The sequence below is a fragment of the Eptesicus fuscus genome, chromosome 9 (assembly GCF_027574615.1).
Source record: "Eptesicus fuscus isolate TK198812 chromosome 9, DD_ASM_mEF_20220401, whole genome shotgun sequence".
In the NCBI taxonomy this organism is placed as follows: Eukaryota; Metazoa; Chordata; class Mammalia; order Chiroptera; family Vespertilionidae; genus Eptesicus; species Eptesicus fuscus.
Genome location: NC_072481.1, coordinates 47,693,747 through 47,718,598, shown reverse-complemented (window position 1 = coordinate 47,718,598; position 24,852 = coordinate 47,693,747). Strand labels below are relative to the sequence as shown.

Sequence of the window (24,852 nt, the reverse complement as noted above, 5' to 3'; positions counted from 1 at the left end):
AGAAATTATATCAAGCGTCTTCTCAGATCACAGTGGCATAAAACTGGAAATCAACTACAATAAATACAATCCAAAGAAATCAAACACTTGGAGACTAAACAGCATGCTATTAAACCATGACTGGGTCACCAGAGAGATCAAGGAAGAAATAAAAAACATCATGGCAACAAATGACAATGAAAACACAACAATCCAAAATCTATGGGACACAGTGAAAGCAGTCTTGAGAGGGAAGTTCATAGCTCTACAAGCCTATTGCAAAAAACAAGAATCAATGGTAATAAATTACTTAACCCTACAACTCAAAGAGCTAGAAAAAGAGCAGCAAGAAAAGCCCAGTGTAACCAGAAGGAAGGAAATAACAAAGATCAGAGCGGAGATAAATGACATAGAGACCAAAGAAACAATACAAAAGATCAACAAAACCAAGAGCTGGTTCTTTGAAAGGATAAACAAGATTGATGGACCTCTAGCCAGGCTCACCAAGAAGCAAAGAGAGAGGACCCAAATAAACAAAATCAGAAATGAAAGAGGTGAAATAACAACAGACCCCGCTGAGATACAAAGGATTGTTACAAAATACTACGAACAACTCTATTCCAACAAACTGGACAACCTGGAGGAAATGGACATATTCCTAGAAAAATATAACCTTCCAAAAATCAATCAAGAAGAATCTAAAGAGCTCAATAGGCCAATAACTATGGACGAAATTGAAGCAGTCATCAAGAAGCTTCCGGCAAACAAAAGCCCGGGGCCTGATGGCTTCACAGGAGAATTTTACCAAACATTCAAGGAAGAACTAAAACCTATCCTCCTCAGACTATTCCAAAAAATTCAAGAGGAAGGAACACTTCCAAGCTCCTTCTATGAAGCCAGCATCACCCTAATACCAAAACCAGATAAAGACAACACAATGAAAGAGAATTACAGACCAATATCCCTCATGAACATAGATGCCAAAATCCTCAACAAAATTCTAGCAAATCGGCTCCAGCAGTACATCAGAAAGATCATACACCATGACCAAGTAGGATTTATCCCAGGAATGCAAGGATGGTATAATATCCGCAAATCAATAAACGTGATACATCACATAAACAAATTGAGAGATAAAAATCACATAGTCATATCAATTGATGCAGAAAAAGCATTTGACAAAATCCAACACCCTTTCTTGATAAAAACTCTCAACAAGGTGGGAATAGAAGGCTCATACCTCAAGATAATAAAAGCTATATATGATAAACCCACAGCAAACATCATACTCAATGGACAAAAACTAAAAACATTTCACCTAAGAACAGGAACAAGACAGGGATGCCCACTCTCACCACTCCTGTTTGACATAGTACTGGAAGTATTAGCCATTGCAATTAGACAAGAAGAAGAAATAAAAGGCATCCAAATTGGAAAAGAACAAGTAAAGCTGTCTTTATTTGCAGACGACATGATATTGTACATAAAAAATCCGAAAGACTCCGTCAAAAAACTAATAGACTTAATAAATGAATTTGGCAATGTAGCAGGATACAAAATTAACGCCAAGAAATCTATGGCCTTTCTATACACCAATAGTGAACTTACAGACAGAGAGACTAAAAAGGCAATTCCATTTACCATTGCACCAAAAAAATTAAGATACCTAGGAATAAACTTAACTAAGGAGGTAAAAGACCTATACATGGAAAACTATAGGACACTGAAAAAAGAGATAGAGGAAGACGTAAACAGATGGAAGAACATACCATGTTCCTGGATTGGTAGAATCAACATCATTAAAATGTCCATACTACCCAAAGCAATCTATAGATTCAATGCACTCCCCATTAAAATACCAATGGCATATTTCACAGACCTTGAAAGAACTCTCCAAAAATTCATCTGGAATAAAAAAAGACCCCGAATAGCCACAGCAATCCTGCGAAAGAAGAATAAAGTAGGAGGGATCTCAATACCAGATTTCAAGCTGTATTACAAAGCCACTGTTCTCAAAACAGCCTGGTACTGGCACAAGAACAGACATATAGATCAGTGGAACAGAATAGAGAATCCAGATATTGACCCAAACCACTATGCTCAATTAATATTTGACAAAGGAGGCATGAACATACAATGGAGTCAAGACAGTCTCTTCAATAAATGGTGTTGGGAAAATTGGACAGATACATGCAAAAAAATGAAGCTTGATCACCAACTTACGCCATACACAAAAATAAACTCAAAATGGATACAGGACTTAAACATAAGACGGGAAACCATAAAAATACTAGAGCAATCCACAGGTAGCAAAATCTCAGACATATGCCAAAAGAAATTCTTCACTGACACTGCACCTAGGGCAATGGAAGCTAAAGAGAAAATTAACAAATGGGACTACATCAAAATAAAAAGCTTTTTCACAGCAAAAGAAACCATTAACAAAACAACAAGAAGGCCTACTGCATGGGAGAACATATTTGCAAATGGCATCACTGATAAAGGTTTGATCTCCAACATCTATATGCAGCTTATACAACTTAATAAAAGGAAGATAAATGATCCAATAAAGAAATGGGCAACAGACCTAAATAGAAGCTTTTCAAAAGAAGACAGAAGGAAGGCCAAGAGACACATGAAAACATGCTCAACGTCACTAATTATCCGAGAGATGCAAATCAAAACAACAATGCGGTACCATCTCACACCTGTCAGAATGGCTATCATCAATAAATCAACAAACGACAAGTGTTGGCGAGGATGCGGAGAAAAAGGAACCCTCGTGCACTGCTGGTGGGAATGCAGACTGGTGCAGCCACTGTGGAGAACAGTATGGAGCTTCCTCAAAAAACTGAAAATGGAACTCCCATTTGACCCAGTAATCCCACTCCTGGGAATATATCCGAAGAAACTAGAAACACCAATCAGAAAGGATATATGCACCCCTATGTTCATAGCAGCACAATTCACCATAGCTAAGATTTGGAAACAGCCTAGGTGCCCGTCAGCAGATGACTGGATCAGAAAACTGTGGTACATCTACACAATGGAATACTATGCTGCCATAAAAAAGAAAGAATTCTCATCATTTGCAGCAACCTGGATGGAATTGGAGAACATTATGTTAAGTGAAATAAGTCAGTCAATGAAAGAAAAATATCACATGATCTCACTCATTTATGGGTAATAAAGAACATTATAAACTTGAACAAAAAGATAGATACAGAGACAGTAAAGCATCAAACAGACTGTCAAATTACAGGGGGAAAGTTAGGGAGAGGTGGGGGAGATAAGAGATCAATCAAAGGACTTGTATGCATGCATATAAGCATAACCAATGGATGCAAAACTCTGGGGGGTGAGGGCATATATGGGAGTGGGGTGGGGGTGGCAATGGTAAAATATGTACACATATAATACCTTAATAAAAAAAAATATTGCATATCAAAAAAAAAAAAAATAAAAAAAAAAAATAAAACAACTGAAAATCAAGTTGCATACTCATTTGCCCAAGGTACAAGGGGTATGTTTATTAATGTGTAATTTAAATACTTAATTTCTGAGGAAAAAGGCTACATACATTTTAAAAATCACTAGTATACTTTATGTAGAATAGCTCATTCTAAATCTTTCTACTGTGTTTTGATTATAAGTTTTCAAAAAAAAGTAAGTTTATCTCATGAAACAAGCGATGGCAAAAAAGAGAGAATCAATGTCAATTAGCACAGTCATATGTGTTAAAATTTGTGTGTCATTGATGTACTGGGAGACTGCCACATGAAACAACATATTAGAAATATGTTTTCAGTGCATCTAGTAAAATTTATAAAATTTAAGGCCTTGCTTTCCTCAAAGTCTCGTGTTTAAATAACGAAGTGTAGATATTTACTAATATCATATTGGGGGGAAACGATTGAAGAAGGCCAAGAAGAATGGGCATTGGACCCACATGCTAAAACACTAACACAATTGGTATCCAGTGATGAATTCAGGTGGTGCCACACTTCTCTTCACACTGATTCAGGGAGCATGTTTGGGTAGAATTCAAGGCAGGTTATGATATGACTTAACCACGCTAAAGAATCCAGGTGTTGCCTGGCTGTTGTGGCTCAGTGGTTGAGCATCAACCTATGAACCCGAAGGTTACGGGTCGATTCCTGGTCAGGGCACTTGCCCCAGTTGTGGGCTTGATCCCCAGTAAGGAGTGTGCAGGAGGCAGCCGATTAATGATTTTCTCTCATCATTGATGTTTCTCTCTCTCTCCCTCTCCCTTCCTCTCTGAAACCAATAAAAATATATTTTTTTAAAAAAAGAAAAGAATCCAGGCACTGTAGATAAACTTAAGGGCACAGTGAGAAGGCTGTGTAGTGAAAGAGGGTACATGGGCTTTGAGATCAGCCAGGTCTGGACTCCTGGCTAGTGCTTAGTGACCTGGGGCTGACCACTTAACCTCTGTAAACCTTGTGTAAGCCATCCGTAAATTAGACCATAGAGCTCTTCTGGCAGGGTCACTGTGAGGATTAAATGAGTGACATTTGTAAAGAGTTTGGCATAACTGTTCCTTTTGTTTTTCTTTTCTCTGAATAAAATTGCTGATGGATTTTTCTTGTAAATAACTGAATAAACCACATTTTGGTGGTACAAATATAAGGTCTAAATCAGAAAATAGAAATTCTGTGAAAACCTACCCAGTTCGGAATGATTTGTTAAATATCCCAATCAAAGAAAGAATTGACAACACAACGGCAAAGGAGACCATTCCTAATAAAAGTCCAATGTCTTGTTGCCTGTTGTCTGAGAGGAAAGAAAAGAAATATATTAGCTAAGCATCAGTGTTCATGCGATATCAGAATCATTGTTCTCTCTACTCTCCTCAAAGCGAAGGTCATTGATCTCAAAGGAAAAGGGAAAGGGGGAAACAAAATTAATCTTTACCTCTCACTCCAAGGTGACTGCCCTGGCAAACTGTATGATGATACTTCTTGTTTGAGAACACTGGGTTGCATATATCTGATGTCAGCAAGTTTCTAGAAGTGCAACTCCAGCAAATGTAGTCAGCATTAGACATTCTTCTGAGCTTGTGCGTGCATATTTTATATTAAAAGGTTTAGTGATGAATCCCATTTGGCTTTTCTGACACAAGTGAGAATTCTCAATTGCTTGTAACAGAGTCTAAAGCTGGCCATAATTACAACTGAGGTTTTGTTGTGTGCGTTTTTTAACCTTTTGTGTGAGACAGAAGTTATATACAACTTGTCACCATTTTTCAAAATTGATTGTTCATGAATTTTTTTTTCCCTGCTGAGAAAGAGCATTCACTCTACTTAGAACAATATATGTAATAAGAAAAAAATTTAAATTGTTATACATCTTACACTCACATTTTATTTTTAAAACAGTGCTAGCTTTTCTCACATTTTGAAGTTGAGTTAATCCCCTGAAATCTTTAAATAATTAGTATACTATATCCAACATGTGTTACCTACCAAGATCATCACGCTTTCTCCCTATTTTCTATTTTTAAATATAGACTGTAATTGAGAAATGACTTATCACACTGGAGTTTATTAACCTCCATTCCATCCCTCTTCCTCTCTCCCTTTGGCAAACATATATCAGATACTTACCACGTGGCAGACACTGTATTGGCCCTTCTCTAGTTATTTCCCAGCTGCACCTACCATACACTTGCAGCTCCTCTCCTAAAGCCAGTTGGGTGTCAGGGGCTTAGATTACTCCAAAGTTCCAGTGGAATATGAAATTAGTGTTTTCCTAGGACTAAAACACAATTGCTGGAGATTTCATGCAACTAATGGAAGATACTGACTGCCACATACCCTTGGGCATTCGTGCCTGGAGGAGGATAGAGAATCCCCACATTAACATCAGATGGGCCAAGGGGACCAAGGATAAAGCAGAGTGACCTGAGGTGCCTGGGTTTGAAATGGACTCTGCCACTTATCAGCTCTCTAACCTCAGGGCATAATTATAAACTTGCTGAAGCTCAGGTATCCTCTTCCGTAACGTAGAGGTAATAATACCTGTCTAATAGAGCTGCCATGAGTTCCTAGCCTCCACAGTTCCCACAGAGATATCAAGGTGCAGGTCTGTGTAGGCATCTGTCATTAGGGATCTATACTGAACCTAAGCACTTGCCTTGGAATTGATTCACATGTACAAATTCAGAGTGCTCGTACCTTGCTTCATGTTTCTTTATACCATGTACTGCCACCTGACTTGATTCTTCTTGTTTTGTTTGTTTTCCTCATCACCCTCACCTCCCCCACCCCTCCGCCCCGCATCTATCTAGAATAGAAACTCCATGAAGACAGGGGGCTTTCAGCCTGGCCAGTGTTGCTCAGTTGTTAGAGTGTCGGCCTGTGGACCCAAGGGTCACAGGTTCAATTCCCAGCCAAAGGCAGGGTTGCAGGTTCAATCACCGGCCTGGCTGGGTGCCTGAGGGAGGCAACTAGTCGCTATATCTCTGTCACAGTGACCTCTCTCCTCTCTCTTTCTCTCTCACTCTCCCCGCCCCCCCCCCCTCCACTTTCCACTTTCTCTGAAAATCAATGAAAAAGAAGCCTCGGGTGAAGATCAACAACAACAAAAGACAGGAGCTTTGTTCACTTTTTTCACTGCTGACTCCCCAGCACCCAGAACAGTGCCTGGCACATAGTAGTTGCTTAATAAGTATTTGTTAAATAAGTAAACGAAAGTCCAAAAAATGTTAATATAATCTGCAAAATTTCTTACGCTATTCCTGTTAGGTTTCTATGCAAGGAGATAAATGGTCTACCCATGGTCAGTAGTGAAATAGTCATGCCTAAAGCTTTTCAATTTGAAATTTCTATTTAGAGTTGTATTTGCCCATTGCACAACCTACAACCTGATCTAATATCTTTTTATGCCTAAAATATTTAGCTATGCTCATCAATGAAAAACCTTGAGTCATACTAACAAATAAAATAAGATCTTGAGTGTATGAGAGAAAGACTTCTGAATTTGAAAAACAGGATTTGAATTTTAGTCTGTCACTTAATGTGAAGTTGCACAAGTTTCTCAACCTCCCTGAACTTTAGTGTTCCCAACCATAAAATATATATGTAACACTTGTCTCAGGTTATTTTGAAGATTAAAAAAGATGATGTATATAAAGCTCCTAATACAATGGTAGACACTGAAATAATGGAAATGTTTTAGAAAAACATTTTGGGGTCTTGAGCCCTAGCACCAATTAAAATGAAAACATATTCAACACAGAGCAAAATCTGGTAAAATCCACCTACATCCACCACTCCTTAAATTCAATTTTAAGGAGATCTTTGTTGATTATTTTCCTATAGAAAGCATATGGGCAATCTTCTTATCAAGAAATGTATGCCTGACACAATTTTTTCAGTATGGAGAATTCAAATAAATGATTAGTTAAAAACCACTATAAAAACCCAAATTGCATTTTCTTACCAGAAGTAAGGTGTCCTTTAAAGATGGAAGCAACTAGAAGCCCAGAATTCTGCGTGTCGTGTTGGAATGATTTCAGTGTGACCGGGAGAACTTAAAGACAAAGAAAATAGCATCAGCTTCTTATATCTTACACTGGGGTTACCCAATTTCCTAAGAGTTTCTTTACTTGTTTGAAGATGATTAAAGTAAATCAGTAATTTTAATAGGCTTAAACGATGGAATAAAGGCAAAGGCCTTCAACTGTGTCTTTTCTTCTTCTTTTTATTTAACTGGGTAAATCCCAAAGGAGGAAAAGAAAAACAACAACAACGATAGAAACTACTTAGAGTTTGTAACACTTCAAGGTGTGTCTGCTAATTTGATGAGGCTTCTAGGCAACAAATACCAAGGAGCTTTATTTCTTTCACTGAGCCAGAAAAAAAATGTACAATAACTGGTCTCTACTTTATTCCTTCCAATAGACGATGCAATAAAATTCAGGCTTCCTTACGAGCCTCCAACATGTGTCACTTTTGCCTTTGCACAATCTGTGAGATGCTGTTAGTGAACAGCCTCTAGCCACCAGAGAAGAAGCCCAGTTTTGATTATCAGACACTCTGAGGTTGTAACACAGGGGAGGAATGCCATTAATGACCTCCCCCTGCTCCTTTCCACTGGCAAGGATCTTGGCCAGCCCCAGCTAGTCATAAAGGTTGTCAGGACACTGCTAATGAAAGCTTCGGACCAGGGTGGAGTGAGCCACCTTGGCTTCGAACTCGCTTTCAAGTCTGAACTCAAGAGTCCTGGAGCTTCCTTACCCATCCCTTCCCTACTGATAATTAAAAGCTGCCAGAGGTGACTTTAAGGACATGATTCTCCCAGCTGACAGAAGAGAATCGTGAAAATGATTCTAAGCCCTGGATCCCCAGGCGTGCCTCAAGCCCCAATATTCATTCTGATTTCAGAGTTCAAATTCTTCTTTTAAAAAGTACTTTGGAGCCAGGGGGAATCACAACTTGAGGTGTCCTTAGCTGCCATAGAGACATCACACATTTGAATAAAACAAGCTACATGGCCCAGACAACTCTCTTTGAGAAAAAGTATCATAGCGTTCCAATACAAAGGTTCCTATGGGTCTTTGGAAATGTTCGAAAAGGGCTGATCTGGGCGCCAGCACAAGCTCCATTGAAGAGCAGTTTTCTAAGAACAGTGGGTAGGGCACTTTAGAAGATGAAAACATTAGAAAAGCCAAAAGATCTTTCCTGTTTTTTATTCTGGCTTCTCCACAGCAAGAGGGGAATGTTTCACTGTAAATTGTGACAAATCAGAAATTCCCTTCGGCTTCTCAATGCTTCATTAAGTCTTTTGTTTCCAAGTATGTGGTTCCATCAAACTGTGAGGGAGCAAGGTTATGCCCCATGCCCAACAGCCAGATTTATTCATCTAAATTAGTATTTTATAAGCTTCTGTTCATTCTCAGGAAGCCCATGCAGGAGTCTGCATCTACATTAATTTGAAATTTTAAACAGAAATATAACATTAAAATGTGATACAGTTTTCAATATAGCAAAACCATGGGTTTATAGCATATGTTGCTGGATTTTTTTTTCATTATTTTAAAATTAGCATTGATATTTAAGAATATATATTGCTGTTGGATTTTAACACAGGTTAATGTAATTCTTTTGTATAAGTACAGGTGGTTATTTGACAATGAAACTGATCACTAAAAGCTGTCAGAGGTGACTTCAAGGACACTATTCACCCATCTGGCAGAAGACAATCCTGAAAATGGTTCTAAGCCTATGATTTGCATCATATAACAGTAATTTTCATATCTGACTACGTCTTTATTAGCCCTAATAGAGAATAATCACAGTCTTCCTCTTGGGTCCTTTGTTATCATAGTTTCAAATCTACCAGGTTTGTTCATTTAAATTAGATTAATTAAAGTCATTTTAAAAAGAGGCTTAATTATCAGAGAGCAATTTCACAAAGAATTAGATAGCTGAAGCAAAACAAGTTATAAACAAGAATGTTGTAGAAGAAATCAAGCCAATAGTAAAATTTTTAAGTGTAGGACTGCAAGGAAGCCATGTAGACTATATTCTTCATGGCATACCGCCACCAAGTGGTTAGGTCATTTCTTAAATAATACTTAATCATTTTTCATTATAAACGCAGTAACTATAATAAGAGAAAATAATTTTAACAGGGAAAATAAAAAGGAGAGAAAAAGAACCATCTCTAATCCCATCCCCATAACCTACTTGCTATTAGTAATTTATAGTATTTTCAAGTATGTTAACATACAAAAACTGAATGATCTAAAATGAGCTTTTATGACTGAAAAACTATTTATATCAGCTGTAATCATCAGTGTATTGCCTAATGTGCCAGAAAAGCCTCGTGGTATTTTTATTATTTATTTAATGTCTGCCGTGTCATATCCATAATGAGATAATTCTGTCCCTGCAACGGAATATTAAATTATGCCTATTACTCTCACAGTACATACTTGAGTATACTCAGAAAACCCAAATTATCTCTACTTTGATAAAAACATTTTTATATAACTTGTGTGCACTGACATTGGATACTAGAGTTAATCTTATAGAAGACAGTGTGTTCATAGGAAAGGTACAGTGGTTTCAAACAAAAAAATGTAGTTTATTATACTTGGCCAAAACTAGAAACATAACATAACTACATTTTTTTTTTTTGGCTCACCAAATACCAGCATAATGTAATCAAATCTGCTGAAAAGGATTTGGTTTTAGCAATAATGTATTCCATCTGTTTCTCATGGATGATGTCAAATCAATCTCCTCAGCCCTTCTTCCTACCCCGTCCACCAAGGGGCAAAGGGTGCTTTGTTATCCCTTTTAAGTGACCATTTATTGAGTAGTAATTATGTTCCAGGTGACGTACTACACTTTACCTACCTCCTCTCATTTCACCCTCAACAACAACTTAATCAGGTGCATCACGTGCTATTGCCCTTATTTTATGGATGAGGAAACAAAGGTGTAAAAAGGATAAATGACTTGCCCAAAGTCACATATGTAGAAGTTGCAGAATGAAAATCTTCATCCAGTTCTGACAGCGTTGCTGGTCCCTGGCCCCATTTGTTAATCACCTCACTTCTGCTGCAGGATGGCACGGGATGGGGAGGCCCAGCCAGCCCTGAAAGCAGCCTCTCCCATGCTGAGACTTAGCCATTGCTCCTCCGGGCGCTGGCCACGGCGTGGTAGAGCTGCCTGGCCGTTAGGGCTCTGAACCCCACCACAATGGGTTATGGTTGGGCTAACCCAGTGGTCGGCAAACCGCGGCTCGCGAGCCACATGCAGCTCTTTGGCCCCTTGAGTGTGGCTCTTCCACAAAATACCACGGCCTGGGCGAGTCTATTTTGAAGAAGTGGCGTTAGAAGACGTTTAAGTTTAAAAAACTTGGCTCTCAAAAGAAATTTTGATCGTTGTACTGTTGATATTTGGCTCTGTTGACTAATGAGTTTGCCGACCACTGAGCTAACCCATTTAGCACTGATTCATAGAACATTCCAGCCAAGAATTATTTTTTTCTGAAAACCAGCTATTTTCCTTTATTATACAAACAATGCATACTGCTTGTAGGCTGCTTGGATAATATGAGAATGGAAAAGAAAATACTGTTTTATATTTGTTCCCAAACTGGAAACAGTTATTTTTATATTTGGTAACAATCCTTTGTGTATATCTGTACCCTAGTAGAGATCATGCTCTTTACTGTTTTTCTTTTTCATTAAATATTATATCATGAACATGTCCTCATTTTATTAAAAATTGTTCAAAACCATCCTAGTAATGACAATGTAATATTTCATCATGTTGCTACTGCATTTGTTTAGTCATTCCCCTATTGAGGAATGGTGATGGTATCAGACACCAGCTCTGAATTCAGACAAAACTCACTTCAAGTCTGGATCCACTACTTGGAGTTGCATGGCTCTGGGCAAGTTGCTTAACCTCTCTGTGACTCAGTTTCTTCATTTATAAAATTGGATAATAATAGTACTTCACTTGTGAGATTTGATGAGATAGTTCATATAATTCACTTAGTACCATGCCTTACACAAATTAAAAGCTTAGTAAGTGTTTGCTACTGCTATTATTGAACTTTTAGGTTGCATTCCAAATCCTTACTATTATAATTAGCTTTTGGATAAATAGCATTGTACGCAAATCGTCTTTCCATATCTCTGTTTATTTCCTGAGACTAGATTTCTATAAGTGGAATTACTGGACCAAAGGTTATGGACATTTATAAGGTTCCTTTATTTACTTTTTCCCTTGCCAATCTTGCTGTCAGCGCTAACCAAGGTCTGCATCAAAAAGGCTTTGACCAGAGCTGATACAAGGACCTTTCTAGACCGTTCTCTCAGAAGGTTCTAGATATTCAAGAAAAAAGGAGTCATATAAAAATAGACAAAGGGTGTGTTTTTCAAATTATTGGAATTTTTTTCAACCCTTCTTTTCTTAAAACATAAACATCCCTTTTTGGTTTCTTTCTAATCTCCTTCTCCTAATAAGCTCAGCTGGTTCACAGTATTTAAGCATTATCTCCCCAGGCCAATTTTAGCTCCACAGTTGGAATTCAAGATTATTGGGCCGTGGGTAGAGATTTGACTCTAGTTTATGTCATTGGCAAAGAAAAAGGCAATGGCCAGACATATCAAACAGGCACCAGACGCCCAGGGCAGAGAAAAGGATATGTCAGAACAAATTCATTACCACACCTTGAAAAACAAGTCAAACAATGAGTCATTTTATGGGTCATCCTTGTATATTAAGGAGAGAAGGGTGTGCCTAGACATATTCCAGAGATTATCTTCATGCCTATATTCCTAGCCTGTAAGCACTTCGTACATAGAGGGAGAAGAAGGCAATGAATATATGTATGGCACTCATATTGTTAAAGAGAAAGAGTAAGGAGAGGGAAAGGTTAAAAGCAACAGCCACCCAGGAAATTTTCTTAAGTGAAGACCACATAGAGGTGAAGGTCTGATGTCAAAGTGTAGCATAACGTAGAAATGAGCAACTTCCAAGTTTTACTCAGTGATTTAAGATTCTTCAAAAGTGCAGCCTTGCTCTCAAGCACAGCATGTACCTACTTCTTGAGTCTGAAGAGTCTAGTGAACATTTGCCATTTTTGTAGTTGCCCAGCACCGGGACATACTTCTTTGTGGGCATCCTAAAATAAGTAAGAGGCAGGTAGGGCTTGCACTGTGGAAGCCTCAGTGGAGCATTAAGTAGCTTCGAGCAGATGACCTAAGCCTAGCTCATCAGATGCCCTCCTCGCCCAACTTGCACAGGACACACAGCTCCAGGAAATCACTAGGAATCCAATATGGGTGCAGCAGCTATATCCAAGGTCTGGTGACAGCAGCACCAGAGGGGTCTCCAGAGCACAGGGCTGGCAGTTCTTCTGAGGCCAAAATTTTGGCTGTGGTTCTGGCTCTAATGTCCCTTGGATCTTGCTTGTGACCGTTTTGCCAGCCTTTCTCCTAATTTCTATCTTCCTAATAATTCTCTTTCTACTTAAGAGAACCAGATTTGATTTCTTTTGCTTGCACTTCCACAATGAAGAGTAGAAATTGCAATAGTAGGTGGTGGGTGGATAGGTGAGAAGACGTAGCTGGACAAATAATGATCCCCCAAAGATGTCCAGGTCCTAACCTCCAGAACCTTTGAGTAGGTTACCTTTTATTGCAAAAGGAACTTGAGATGAGGAAATTATCTTAGATTATAGGGGTGGGTCCAGTGAAATCACAAGGTCTTTATAAAAAGAAGGCAGGAGAGTCAGAGAAAGAGGTTGGGAGATGCTATGCTTCTGGCTTTAAGATGGGGCCACAAGCCAAGAAATGCAAGCAGCCTCTAGAATCTGGAAAAGGCAATGAAATTGATCTCTCTTAAAGCCTCCAGAAGTAACACAGCCCTGCTGATACTTTGTTTTTAGCCCGATGATACTGATTTTGGATTTCTCACCTCCCGAACTATAAAATAATAAATTTGAATTGTTCTAAGCTACTACGTTTGTGATAACTTGTTACACCAGCAACAGGAAACTAATACAAGAGATTATTACTTCCTCATGGAAAAGCATAATTTTTAACCTCTATCTGTTGGTTGCAAACCTCAGATTGTGAAGCATTTTTTAGGGTTTTTTAAATTTATTTTTATAATTCTACAGAACTCTGGTGGTTTATTAGAAGAAGAAATAAATGTAGATGAAGAGTCTAAAATGATTAGTATGTTAAGGAACATTGTGTATCTGTTTAACCCAGTTTAGCCTTTTGCACTCGATGTCGAGTGTGACGGTTATTGAATGTATCAATAATTTGAAATATAAAAAAATCCAAATAAATAAGTTTGTATGGAAAGAAACTCCAGTTTTTTATTCTACTGCCGCGCTTTGTAAAATCTGGGGTATTTAAAAAATTAAATCCCGAGTAGAATAAAGGAATTGAGAAAAAAGCAAGCGAGTGCAAAGGGTTAGTAAATATGAATCTACAAATTTATAATCCATCTCAATATGAATGAATCAGAAATCTCTAATTACAAACTGCAGACTTTTTGAAAAGTACATTCTGCCCAGCCAGTATGGCTCAGTGGTTTTCCTATGAACCAGGAGGTCACAGTTCAATTCCCAGTTAGGGCACCTGCCCAGGTAGCCGGCTCATTCCCCAGTAGGGGGCGTGCAGGAGACAGCTGATCAATGATGTTTCTATTTCTCTCTCCCTCTACCTTCCTCTCTGAAATCAACAAAAATATAAGAAAACTACATTCTATGTGCTAATAGAATATTAGCCACCCCCTAATTTCATTATATTTAACTAGAGGCCCGATGCATGAAATTCATGCATGGGGGGAGGGGTGTGTCCCTCAGCCCAGCCTGCACCCTCTACAATCTGGGATCCCTCTCACAATCCAGGACTGCTGGCTCCCAACTGCTCGCCTGTCTGCCTTCCTGATTGCCCCTAACCACTTCTGCCTGCCAACCTGATCACCTCCTAACCACTCCCATGCCAGCCTAATTGATGTCTAACTGCTCCCCTGTCGGCCCGATTGCCCCTAACTGCCCTCCCCTGCCAGGCTGGTCACCCCCAACTGCCCTCCCCTGTCGGCCTGGGTTCCTCCCAACTGCCCTCCCCTGCTGGCTTGGTCGCCCACAACTGCCCTCCCTTGCAGGCCTGATCACCCACAACTGCCCTCCCCTGCTGGCCATCTTGTGGCAGCCATCTTGTGTCCACATGGGGGTGGCCATCTTTGACCACATGGGGGCAGCCATCTTGTGTGTTAGAGTGATGGTCAATTTACATATTACCTCTTTATTATATAGGATATCACCTATATTTAGTTGCATGGATATAACATTTTTTCTTTCTTTCAGTCCCTAAAAGTCCTGAAAATTTCATGAGAATCTGTATGGAGTCATCGGTAATGCAACAACCAATAGTGTTTTGTGGGAACAAAATACAATGTGGTTTAATATCTTGCTCATACTTGTTTTCTTTTGGAGAATTGTCAAAAAATTAAAAGGAATATTATGATTTCTCTGGGAAACTTTTCTACTGCAAATAGCGATTCAAAGCAAGTTAATTAGTCATTACGAAATGTGACTGCCCTTCCCTCGGGCCTGTGACTTGTCCTTAAAGAGATTACAGAGCCTGAGCCTTTTCTTCTTTACAAAGGCTTCTGTATCACAGTACAGCATTGAAAACACTCCTGCCTGGAAGTCCTCTTTTCACCTTTTTTACATCAGTGGTAGTGAATTTAGGGAAATGACTTTCACATTTTCAGTGTTGGTTTTCTATGCTGACAAATCATCTTTTCCCCTCTGGGGCTCTTTCTGTTCTGCGTAGGGACAGCAGGAATTTTTACAGCTCCCCAGGTTGGTGGTCTAGAAGCTCCAACTTCAGCAGCCCTCAGTGGCTCTCAGAGCCTCAGCTGAAACCTCACATCCAGAGGCAGGGCAGGGTCTAGGCAGAGGGATAATGTGGGACACGATGGTTCACTGGAGCAATGGTCTCGCATCCCTGCTTCTGGGGATTCCGGGCTCCTGAAGTGGGCTGGGGTGGTCAGTGACTCAGGAAACAGTGGGCAGGAGGAAGAGGAAGCAGAGGGGTGACCAGATAGTACAAGAGATAATGGCCTGAGGTTCTCAGAGCCAACCCTTCTCTGCCCCGCTCCAAAACCACTGCTAATGTAGCGTCTTCCAGTCCAAGAACTTGGAATAGCATGTTGATTTGTGTCTTTTTCAATTTATTTCATCAATGTCTCGTAGCTTTCCATGGATATGTCTTTCATCTTCTTGGTTAAATTAATCTTAAGTATATTATTGTTTTTGGTGCTATTATAAATGAGATTTTTTTCTTAATTTCTCTTTTCGATAGTTCCTTGTTAGTATATAGAAGTGCAACTGATTTTTTTTTTGTATATTGATTTTTTATCTTGAAACTACTGAATTTGTTTATTCTAATAATGTTTGGTGGAGACTTTAGGGTTTTCTGTATATAAGATCATGTCATCTGCAAAAAAAGAGACAGTTTAACTTTTTCCCCAATTTGCATATTTTTAAATTTTTCTTTTTCTTGCCTAATTGCCCTGGTTTGGACTTCTAATACTGTGTTAATAGACGTGGTGAGGATGGGCATCCTTGTCTTGTTCCTGATCGTAGAGGAAAAGCTTTTAGCGTTTTATTACTGAGTATGATGTTAGCTGTGGGTTTGTCATAAATGACCTGTATTATATTGAACTACATTCCTTCTATACATAATTTGTTGAGAGCTTTTACCATGAAAGGATGTTGAATTTTGTCAAAAGCTTTTTCTGCATCTATTAACACAATCATATGATTTTATTCATTTTGTTAATGTGGTGTATCACATTTATTGATTTGCATATGATGAACCATTCTTTTTTGTTTATTTTTTATTTTTATTGATTTCAGAGAGGAAGGGAGAGAGAGAGAGAGAGAAACATCAATGATGAGAGAGAACCATTGATCAGCTGCTTCCTGCACGCACCACACTGGGGATCAAGGCCGCAACCGGGAATCGAACCATGACCTCCTGGTTCATAGGTCGACACTCAACCACTGAGCCACGCTGGCTGGGCATGTTGAACCATTTTTGCATCCCAGGGATAAACCCCACTTGATAGTGGTGTACGGTCTTTTTAATGCACTGTTTAATTCTGCTCAGTTCTGTCTGTATATCCTGCCCACACCCAACATTGTTGTTCGAGACACTTGTCCCTCTTAGGGGGTGTGTCTAACCTCTAGGTGCAGTGGTTCTTACACTTTACTGCAGAACTATTACTTGGCTAGAGGCTGAGGAATCTGATTGTGAACTAATTTCCCAAGCATTTCTAACACAGATGGTCCACAGACCCCACTCTGGGAAGCACTGTGTTCTAGACCCTTCACTGAATCAGGACCAGCTAGAAAAACACAAATTGCCCTGTCTTGGCCAAAGCCAACTTTTCCTCATCTCAGACTGCCCTATCCCAAGGTTCCTGGAGTCCTGCAGTTTCATTCTCATCACCTTAACCCAAGACTGCTTCCACACCTTGTATTCATGGCAAAGTAGAAATAATTGATATCAAATTATGGTTCACTCTTTTCTCATGTGTTTGCATTTTCATAACAAACATGGCACTTAAAATGAAGTGCTGTTGGCATAGTTTTATTATTAGCTAATGTGTGGAGGAGGATTTGGTTCGGTGGCTGAGGGGGTGCTGACACGGGGCCCTCCTAGATCCCCTGGGAAGGAGACAGCAGAGCTGTCGAGCAGGTGCTAGAACCCCACAGCCTGTGTTGGGCCCTGGCTCTACCATTTACCAGCTTTGTAACAGCTGACAAAACTGTGCAATCTCCCTGTGTCTCTTTATCTTTTTCATCTGCACAATTGGAATAATAATTACACTCCTGTAGTGATGAGTAAAGGGCAATTCATATGTAAAATGCTTATCATAGTGCCCAACACATAGAGAGCATCCAATAAATGTTAGCTATTATTATTTACTAGAGGCCCGATGCACGAAATTCGTGCAAGTGGCTCAGCCCTCGCAGCCCTGGCTTCGTCCGGAAGGTCATCTGGAAGCAGAGAGGTGACCAGATAGTACAAGAGATAATGGCCTGAGATTCTCTTAATGGCTGAAAGGTCATTCAGCTGTCTGGTCTCATTAGCATATTCCTCTTTTATTATTATAGACTAGAGGCCCAGTGCATGAATTCATGCACGGGTGGGGTCCCTTGGCATGGCCTGCAGAGATTGGGCCAAAACCGGCAGTCCAATGCCGCCTGCCGCTCCTGCCTGCCACTCCCACTCATCCAGGCCCTGCTCGAACCCAGTCAGTCCTGATCTGGAGAGGCTCACGCGCTCGCCAACTGTGAGCCCTGTGTCTGGCGCCCATCCCGAGGGGACGGGGGTGGAGGGGGGGGGCGGGATGTGATCGGCCCTCCAGGTAGGCAGTGGGAAGCCCTTGGAGGCCTGGGATCCAGATCCATCCCACTGATGTTCATGCTGGTTGTTGGGAGCCACCTGGTGGCCACTATTATATCGTTTCTTCCTTGTGAAGTGTCTAGGGAGAGGAAGCAACCGTGGTGCTCGAGGCCAACTTCCAGGAGGCCAGTGGCACTGTCAGGATTGTGCTAGCAGTGCCAGTCCATCGGTGCCTGGACCGTTCTCCAGAGATTGTACCTGCAGGACCACTGAGGGAGTAAGTGGCTGCCGCCGGGCTGGTGGGCTGCCGGGCTGGGTCTGTCAGCTGAGCAGCACTCCTGCTGTGGGAGCACTGATCACCAGGGGGGAAGCTCCTGTGTTGAGCAGCTGCCCCCTGCTGGTCAGTGCACATCATAGCGACTGGTCAACCGGTTGTTCAGTCGTTTGGTCATTCGGTCACTTAGGCTTTTATATATATATATAGATTGTCCTGAAGTCACCCTGCATTCAGTCAGTTAATTAAGCTTTTGCTATTATACTAGCATAGAAAAACATGAGTTTCTAACCCAGAGAAACTTCTCCTGTGTGTTTGCTAAAGCCTGATATTATATTCTGAGATTGATTTCTTGGTTTTTCTTTTTTATTGTAAGGCTTTGTTTTCTAGTAAAGTCTAAATACTCTGAGGAAGGAAAAGAGAATAATAAATCATTTAACCCTCACAATAAATGAGTTTGTTTGGTTTCTTTTGGAGACCAGGTTTTCAAAGGTTACGGAAAGGCAGTATCCAGAGGGAAAGTGATAGAGAAGAATGTTAGGGGCCATACCTACTTCATGGTTTGCCCTGCAGTGCCATCTGGGCAGAATTTTGAAAACACGTGTGTGTGTGTGTGTGTGTGTGTGTGTGTCTTTTCTTGTGTGTTGTTGTTGTTGTTTTAGAATTTTCATAAGAGTTTATTTGAGTTAAACATATGCCAAGGAGCAAGATCTCAAATGCTCCTGAGAATAACAGTTTTGCAGCTTTTTAAAATGAATAGAGAAATGTACTTGGAGGTAGAAGAAAGCAGGGCCGGAATTAGATTACAGGTTAATTAACAAGATTATGTGCTCTCCTGCCACCTTCGAGGGGTATTACTGCTAGTATTTCAAAGGTGTGCACAAGAACAATGAGCAGGGCTGGCTTAAAACCTTTCACTTACGAAGTTATAGGCCTGGGGAAAACACATTGTTTTGAGATTAATCAGTTCAGTTACCCACACATAATTTTAGCAAACAAAATAGGAAATTCCTGCATAGAGGGAGCATTACTGCCTGGCCTGTGTTTCTTCATATGTAAATAAACTTTTAATTACTGGGAAAGTTTGGCTGCTCAAAAAGCCCTATTATCAAACAAGTTGGTTAACTAAAGTAATAGGAATTATTTTTTTCAATTGTGAAATAATTGAAACTTCAGTTATGAGGTTTCATTCTTACTGCTTTTATTTATATCTTTATTCATAGTGCTATGTAATTTACTGTTTTGTTATGCTTTTTTATTGACTGTCTTCTCTAGAATTAAGGGATCTTTGTCTCTGCTCACTGAGGTTCTGCAAGTATCTAGCAAGTGCCTGGTGCCTGGTAGAGTCCAAATGAACATGAGTGACTAAATGAGTATCTTTTCATGAATATCTTTGAAAAAGCAACTGATATTAAAGATTTACTAATGAGTAATTTGACAATTTGCAACAAGCATCTTAAAATGTGCTTAACTCTTGAGCCAATAAGACCTAATGGCCAATGGGGGCATAGGGTATGAAGGAGACAGAACTGAACCTCATATCACCCTGCTTGGCCCCAGAGGATGGCTGGTTAGCCAGAGACGGGTAAGATTCCTCAGGGAAGGAACAACCTAAGACAGGCACAGTCGCAGAGGGGCCATCAGGAGAGAACTTGGGGGTCAACAGAGATGGGGCACAGACCCTCACCCCTCCCCAACTTTGCAGGGTCCTGAACCCTCACCCCTTCTGAGGGAGGTCTCCTGCCCCCATGGCTGCTTAACTTCCCATGCCCAGCTCAAATCGGGACCTGGGTAACAGACAGAGACTTGGCCGACAGCAGATGCCCTCTAACTGCAACAAGAATTGTTTGAGTTGTCTTGAACCCATGGTGGGGGGAAGTGGGTTTTTGATATCTAAATCCAGCCTACCACCAGGAATGCTCAGGGCCTACTCAAGAAGGCAAATAATCCTTTTCACTAATATTTACAGGGTAATATAAGATTGTTGTTAGAGCAATACATTTGACAGTAAAATAGTAGTCAAGTTTTCAGGCTAATTTAAATTGGCTAATTGAAACAAGCAAATATTCTAGAAAAATTAATTGTACTGGACAAAAAGCAGTTCCTAAAGTGTTAACTAAAATTTTTATTGGTAGTTCATCTCATGATAAAATTGCATAACATGTAATGAACCTAAAGCAGTCATATTATAGTGCAAAAAATTAAAATTTAAAAGCTATCAAGACTACATTATAAAACTTTGGAAAGCCTCCTAATATTTAATTCAAAAAAAGGGGGGATAGTAGAAGAATATCATGTAAGGAAAAATATCCTGTAAGTAAATTACATCTAGAAAATTTGTACTTTAGAAAATTAATTGTAATGCTAAAAGCAAGACACCCATGAAAAACACACAAGGTGTCAAAACAAGCCAGAGGAAAATCATTTGGGCAAAAAATGAAAAAGGATCCCAAGTGAAATTTATAGAAAATATTCCTTTATTAACTTTTGGTCGAGAATATGTTTATATATTTTCAGAAAGCAACTCTGAGACCATGTGGATTCCGGCAACAGAGAGGAATTGACAGGACTACTCCAGCCATGAAGACAGAAGAGAAGCAGTCCAGAGACGGAAGACGCTGACGCTGACGTCGCCTTGCCATACTAGCAGTCAGCAACTGTGCGTCACTGCAGGTTGCCCAGGACCAAACCAGAGAGGGTCAGACCTGCATTACCACCATTTGTCCACTATCCAGAACTGAAATATCATTGCTGACATGTACACATAAGGAACTGTTTGACATTGAAATTGGGTCTCAAAAGAACTGTTGGCCCAGAAAGAAACTCACTACAGACTGATTCATTTGCCTTTTAGCATAACCATTATTGCTTGGCTCATTTTCGGTTCTTATAAGTGTATTTCTAGTAGCACATGATCTCACTCATCTAGGGGAAATGATGAACAATATAGACTGATGAACAAGAATAGACCCACAAACAAGGAGGCATGGATCAGACTGTTGGGCCCCAGAAAGAGGGTAGGGAAGGTTGGGGATATAGGGGAGAGATCAACCAAAGGACTTGTGTGCATGCATATGAGCCTAACCAGTGGTTAAGGACAACAGGGGGGATGAGGACAAATATGTGATACCTTAATCAATAAAGAAATTTAAAAAAAAAAAAAAGACCTAATGGCCAAAGGAGAATTTATATACAAAGCTTAGTCAAATAAATTTATTGATAATGGGAAAAAATACAATCACCTACATATTGTTAAAATAGGGAAATTATTAAATATATTATTATACAACTATAAATTGGAGTGCTGTGCAGCCATTAAGTAGTTTTTAAAAATAAGAACTGTATTTGAACAGTATACACACTATAGTTCTTACCATTTAAAAATATGTGCAAAAAAATTAATGTTAAATCCATTAAATGTAAACAACAGTGATTTTTAAACTTGCCTTGCTTTTACAAATAGAAAAAAAGAGATACATTTTCAAAAAGATTTAATATTATCACTTTCCCTAACACACTTTCACTGTTTCTCATTTAATGTGTTTTAGACAGGAATTTGTACCAAAAGAAGTTTATGTTTCCTCTTAACTAACATGTAAAACTTTTATAGATGCAAGTTTTCAGGGATATTTAATTTTAAAGTATTTTTGCCTCAAAGGATTCCCCCCCACCCCCACCAATGAGAAACCAATACTATACTTTAAATATAGGCTTGTTGCAAGGTAGCTGTGATGTTTCTATTCTTTCAATGTAAGGTTTAAAACTTTTACTTTTAAAGAAGAAAATTTGTGGCCCTGTACTTAACTTGTAGAATATTTTAGTAAACTGCTCCTCCACTTTGATGTAATTGGTTAAAGAAATTGATGAGATTGCTGAGGGCTATTGGTAAGAAAATGTGTGCTCTAGTTTAGGCGCTATTACTCACTAGCAATATGTGATTTAGAAAAATCATACCTCACTTTTTTTCATTTGTAAAATGGTGCCAATTACATTGCCAAATATGGCTGATGTAAAAATCAAACAAGATTATGCATAGTAGTACTTTGTAAGTGGTAAGTATATGTTAGCTATCAATTTGAATAATCTTGTTAGACAATTCGACATTTCATTTAAAAATAATTTGGTTACCAATTAAATTATGACTATTATAAATGTCATCTAAAGTCCTAAGAATTTTTAACAATATCAACTTAAGACAGAATATTTTCAATTAAAAACTAACCTTTAAAAAAAGAGACTTGGTATTGCAAATGATTCCCTTAATAAAGTGTTTCTACATCAAAATTACAACTAAACTACAGAACAACCATCATTCAGAACTGTCTGAAATCTGGCTTGATGGAAGTCCTACAACTAGGGAATTAAAGAAGAAGCTACATCAAGACTGGTAGGAGGGGTGGACATGCAGAATGGGCTGGTCCCACACCCACATGTATGGGATAAAAATTGGAAGGGATATCTCAGCTGCAGAGATATCCCCTGAGGAGCAAGGGGTCCCAGCCCCACACCAGACCCTCCAGTCCAGGGTTCCAATGCCAGGAAGAGAAGTCCCCACAACTTCTGGCTGTAAAAACTAGTAGGAATTGAGGCTGAGGGAGATGGAAGGTCCTGGAGTCCTAGGCAGTTCCTCTTAAAGGGTTTACACATGGATTTCCTCAGACTCACTCCCTCTGAGTTCCAACACGAGGGCAGCAGCTTCAAAGGCACCAAAGACATATGGGGAGGAACTGAATTGCCTGACATCATGGTGGGAGCTAGGGGTACTGGGGGAGCTTTCTCCCAGAGAGTTGGCAGAGGCCATTGTTCCTTTGATGAGCCTCTCCCCAACTGAACCAGCAGGTGGGCTTTATATCTGAGACTCCATCAACCTGGCTCCCACTGTTTGCCCTGCCCTGGTGATGCCCTGACACCCCACCCCACCCCACCCAACTTTCAGGTCAACCCACACTGTTTCCACTTTTTCCATATGAATTCCCTGTCTTGCTTGGCTCATGCTTGAGGTTTTTCCAAAATCTCTCAAACAAGTAGCATCTGGCCTTGGCATGCCCTGTATTCTCCCTAAGTGGCTCCAGATGCAGCACTAGTAGCAGCTGTCCTTGCTTCACAGCCTGGCCTGGCCTTGGAACCTCCAAACCCAGCACAAGTAGTAGCCATCTGCAGATCACTTTGTAGCTCATGCCAGTGCCCTGGACAGAACTCAGGTGGTGGCTGACCTTGGCCTGCACCTCCTGGGAGTCCCCAGAGTCACCACACCCAATAGCTTGAGACCACATGAAACACCCCCAACCACCTCTACAAATGACACATGCAAGGGACACCAGACCCCCACTGAAATAAAGTCTGCTCAGTGAGGTGGTTCCTGCACAGCTGATCCTCCACAGGAATCAGTGGTTGAAGCCAGGCCTTGCAGCTGATTGGCCTGGGGGCAAATCCCTCCCATTGACATGCCAACAGCAATCAAAGCTCAACTACAATAGCAATCAAAGCTCAACTATAACTACACAGCTCACACAGGGAGTAGGGCGTATCTCAAGTGCCCAGCTGGGGTGATAGGGGAGGCTGTGCCACTGGACCCTACAGAACATTGATTACATTAGGCCACTCTTCCAAGACAGGGAGGTGTAGCAGTTCTACCTGATACATAGAAACAAACATAGGGAAGCAGCCAAAATGAGGAGACAAAGAAACATGTTCCAAATTAAAGAACAGAACAAACCTCCAGAAAAAGAACTAAACCAAATGGAGACAAGCCATATACTAGATGCAGAATTCAAAACACTGGTTATAAGGATGCTCAATGAATTTAGTGAGAACTTCATAAATGAAGGCTACATTAACTGAAATGAAGAATTATTTATAGAGAATGGTAGAGTAAAGGAAGCTGAGAATCAAATCAGTGACTTGCAATATAAGGAAGCAAAAAAACACCCAATCAGAACAGCAAAAAGAAAAAAGAATCCAAAAAACTGAAGATAGTGTCAAGAGTTTCTGGGACAACTTCAAGCATACCAACATTCACATCATGGAGTACTAGAAGGAAAACAGAGAGAGCAAGAAATTGAAAACCTATTTGAAAAAAATGATAACAGAAAACTTCCTAACTTGGTGAAGGAAATACAAGTCCAGCAAGTGCAAAGAGTCCCAAATAAGATGACCCAAAAAGGCCCACACCAAAGCACATCATAGTTAAAATGCAAAAGATTAAAGACAAAGAGAGAATCTTAAAAGCAGCAGGAGAAAAGCAGTTAGTTACCTACAAAGGAGCTCCCATAAAGACTGCCAGCTGATTTCTCAAAAAACTTTGCAGGCCAAAAGAGAGTGGCAAGAAATATTCAAAGTGATGAAGAACAAGGACCTTACAACACAGATTACTCTACTCAGTAAAGCTATCATTTAGAATGAGGGGCAGATAAAAAGCTTCCCAGATAAGAAAAAGTTAAAGGTACTCATCACCACTAAACCAGTTGTTATATGAAATGTTTAAAGGGTCTTCTTTAAGAAGAAGGGGAAAAAAAAAGATCAAAATTATGAGCAATAAAATTGCAGTAAATACATATCTACCAGCAATTGAATCTAAAAAACAAAATAAATGAACAAGCAGAACAGAAACAGACTCATAGATACAGAGAACATTTTGATAGTTGCCAGATGGGAGGGAGAGTTGGGGGGGATG

At 39.8% G+C, this 24,852-nt stretch overlaps 1 protein-coding gene across 1 annotated transcript in view; it reads right to left on the bottom strand.

The window, feature by feature from the left end:
• The window catches only part of IL23R (interleukin 23 receptor), an 81,444-nt gene that overhangs the window by 9,620 nt on the left and 46,972 nt on the right, over nucleotides 1-24,852 (bottom strand). Inside the window, exons 8-9 of the mRNA XM_054721122.1 lie at nucleotides 7,444-7,533; nucleotides 4,668-4,773 (exon numbers count right to left, since the gene is read on the bottom strand). Of these exons, the coding sequence (XP_054577097.1) occupies nucleotides 4,668-4,773; nucleotides 7,444-7,533 (196 nt within the window). The remainder of the gene's footprint in view (nucleotides 1-4,667; nucleotides 4,774-7,443; nucleotides 7,534-24,852) is intronic.